Raw genomic sequence first — 2,645 nt, forward strand, 5'->3', positions numbered from 1 at the left:
AGTTTTTTTGTCCTGCCTTAAAAACAATTTTATTTCATCACAAATATAAAAACCATTTTTTTTTTCTCACAGGTGGTACAAAAAACAGGCAGTGGGCTAACCCAGGATATTGTAAAAAACTGGAAAATATACAGGAGTAGATAATATTCTCTTCCCTAGTTTTCCATATTTCCCCCTGAGGCGTGTAAAAGCATGTAGCCATGCTAAATACTTTTATAACATTTTAAAAAAACTAATTGTATCTGTGAATAATTCCTCAAGTTACACCAAGATTTCATGGCTCAAGTTGGTCCGTATTTTTCGTTAAACTAATCGCAGCATAACACATGTAAGTGTCCTTTCGGATGACCTCCTGGAGCTAGAATTGCGAGTTTTTCATATTTCTCCCCCCAATTTCCGTGAAACACCGACCGTATCTCTGGAGTAGAGGCTGATACCGCAAGGAATTCTGGGGAATGTAGTTTTGGTTTGCAGCTAGCGAGACATTTCCGGCAGAAGTTACTGGGCGTGAGAAGAAAGCGAGACAGTTTTCCGCAAACGTCGCTCAAAGGCCCACCGTGGGGTTGGGGGGTTGGGGGGCGGGGAGGGTGGGCATGAAGGGTGTGGCTGCTTGTCCCTACGCATTTGGCCGGCGGCTTCCCCGGCACGCTCATACGGTGCTTCCGGGCCCCCGGTCCTGCAAGGCCGTCTGGGAGTTGTAGTTCAGACTCTTGCCCGAACTCCGAAGTCCAGCTGCGGCTAGGAGGTCAGAGGCCGTCCCCCGCCTTCGGTGCTTGGCTTGGAGGATGGATCCGGGGTCCGGGGCCGACGCGGCCCCGTTGGCTGGTTTGGCCTGGTCGTCGGCCTTGGGGCCCCCGCCGCGGGGGTTCAGTGCGGTGAGCAATGTCAGGGGACCAGGGACGAACAGGGAGAGAGGCGGCGACACCAGGGGCCGGGGGTTGAATGGGGGCAGAGTCGGCTGCGGCCGGGTAAGAGCCTGGCGCTGACCCGCATCCGCGCTGTAGATCTCCTGCACCGTGGAGGGGGCGCCCGCCAGCTTCGGCAAGACTTTCGGGCAGAAATCCGGCTACTTCCTGTGTCTCAATCCTTTGGGCAGCCTAGAGGTAAGGGGCCCTCACCTTCGGAGTCCCCGGGGTCCTCCCACTCCCCTTTGTCCATTCGCTGAGCTCTATGCTAGGCACACGGTCCCTGCTGCTGAGTGATTCTCGATGTATCCCCTCCCCCCCCCCCCGCCAGAATCCACAGGAGAACGTGGTGGTCGATATCCAGGTCCTGGTGGACAAGAGCCCCCTTCCGCCGGGATTCTTCCCGGTCTGCGACCCCCTGGACTCCAGTGAGTCCCCTGTCGAAGGCGGGAGTGGGGTGGGGCACGTTCGCGTCTCTGCGGGGAGGGTCCAGGAAAGGAATGGAGGGACCACAGGCATGCGATTTTTGAATTTTGGCCGCCCCCTTGATGCACTGGGTAATGACAGTGTTGGCTGAGGACTCAGAGGCCTGATCTAGGGCGGGACGATGTACCCCACCCTGCGTAAAAATGTGCCATTGGTACAGTCTCTGTTCTAGAGTAAGTGTTCAGTCAATGCGACCTGTTTTATTACTGTTACTACTACGCCTTCTTCTTACACTGTAGCTAAGCTGATCCACGCGCAGTTCTATTTTCCACTTCCACGCTTTTGCACACGGGCTCCGGTTACCCTGGAGCTGCCCTCCCAGCCCCGACTGCTCTGCTTTCTAACCATCAGGCTCTCCCTGCCTCTCATGCCCTCTCCATGTCTTGTCATTTATATTTGGCTCTCAGCATATATCTACTGGTACTGGACTTGGCAAACTCTTCCTGTAAAGGGCCAGGTAGTAAATATGTTAGGCTTTCCAGCCCAGATGGTTTCTGTTGCATATATATAATATATACCCCTTTAAAAGTGTAAAAGCCATGCTTTGCTCATGAGCCAGACAAAAACGGATTTGGCTCATAGGTTGTAGTTTGCTGACCTCGGGATTAGAGGGCTGAGGGAAAGTGTGTTTGGAGGGCCAGGATGGGTGTCCAGTTCTGTCTGATCCCACAGCTACCCACCCTCACTGTGGCGCCCATGGCCGCCCCATGAATGCTCCTCCATGTCACCAAAGATGAGCCTGCCCCAGTGGCTCCTAAAAGCTTCATGGATTCCCCTCCTATGGCTTTACCGTTCATGATGTAACCGCTGACCCAGCTCCATCCAGACGGCTGCCTTAAACAGCACCTTGGCGAGCATTCTCCTGGAGCCATCTTTGGACCCCTTTCCTGCTTCTCCCCTTTTCTCATTCCCCTGTCCCTCACTCCCAGAGGCCTCCGTGTCCAAGAAGAAACGCATGTGTGTGAAGCTGGTGCCCTTGGGGGTCGCGGACACAGCTGTCTTTGACGTCCGGCTGAGTGGGAAAACCAAGACGGTGCCTGGATACCTGCGAGTAGGGTAGGGCCACCCCCCAGCCCTCCTTCCTTGGCCTCCCAACCCCCATACCTACCCCTCTGACCCTCAGGGACCCCCATGAGTCCTTCCGTCCCTTCTGCCACCTCTCTGTGCCTCAGTTTCCACATGTTAAGTGGGGACAGTTGTACCGATCTCCTAGGGTGATGGTGAGAACCAAATGAGTTGGTGTGTCTGAAGCAC

At 54.6% G+C, this 2,645-nt stretch overlaps 1 protein-coding gene across 1 annotated transcript in view; it reads left to right on the top strand.

The window, feature by feature from the left end:
- Window positions 1–606: 606 nt before the first annotated feature.
- MVB12A (multivesicular body subunit 12A) overlaps window positions 607–2,645 on the top strand; it is a 4,243-nt gene continuing 2,204 nt past the window's right edge. The window contains exons 1-4 of the mRNA XM_060295541.1: window positions 607–875; window positions 1,005–1,103; window positions 1,237–1,333; window positions 2,321–2,442. Of these exons, the coding sequence (XP_060151524.1) occupies window positions 786–875; window positions 1,005–1,103; window positions 1,237–1,333; window positions 2,321–2,442 (408 nt within the window). The 5' untranslated portion in view covers window positions 607–785. The remainder of the gene's footprint in view (window positions 876–1,004; window positions 1,104–1,236; window positions 1,334–2,320; window positions 2,443–2,645) is intronic.

Source organism: Globicephala melas, chromosome 3 (genome assembly GCF_963455315.2).
Source record: "Globicephala melas chromosome 3, mGloMel1.2, whole genome shotgun sequence".
In the NCBI taxonomy this organism is placed as follows: Eukaryota; Metazoa; Chordata; class Mammalia; order Artiodactyla; family Delphinidae; genus Globicephala; species Globicephala melas.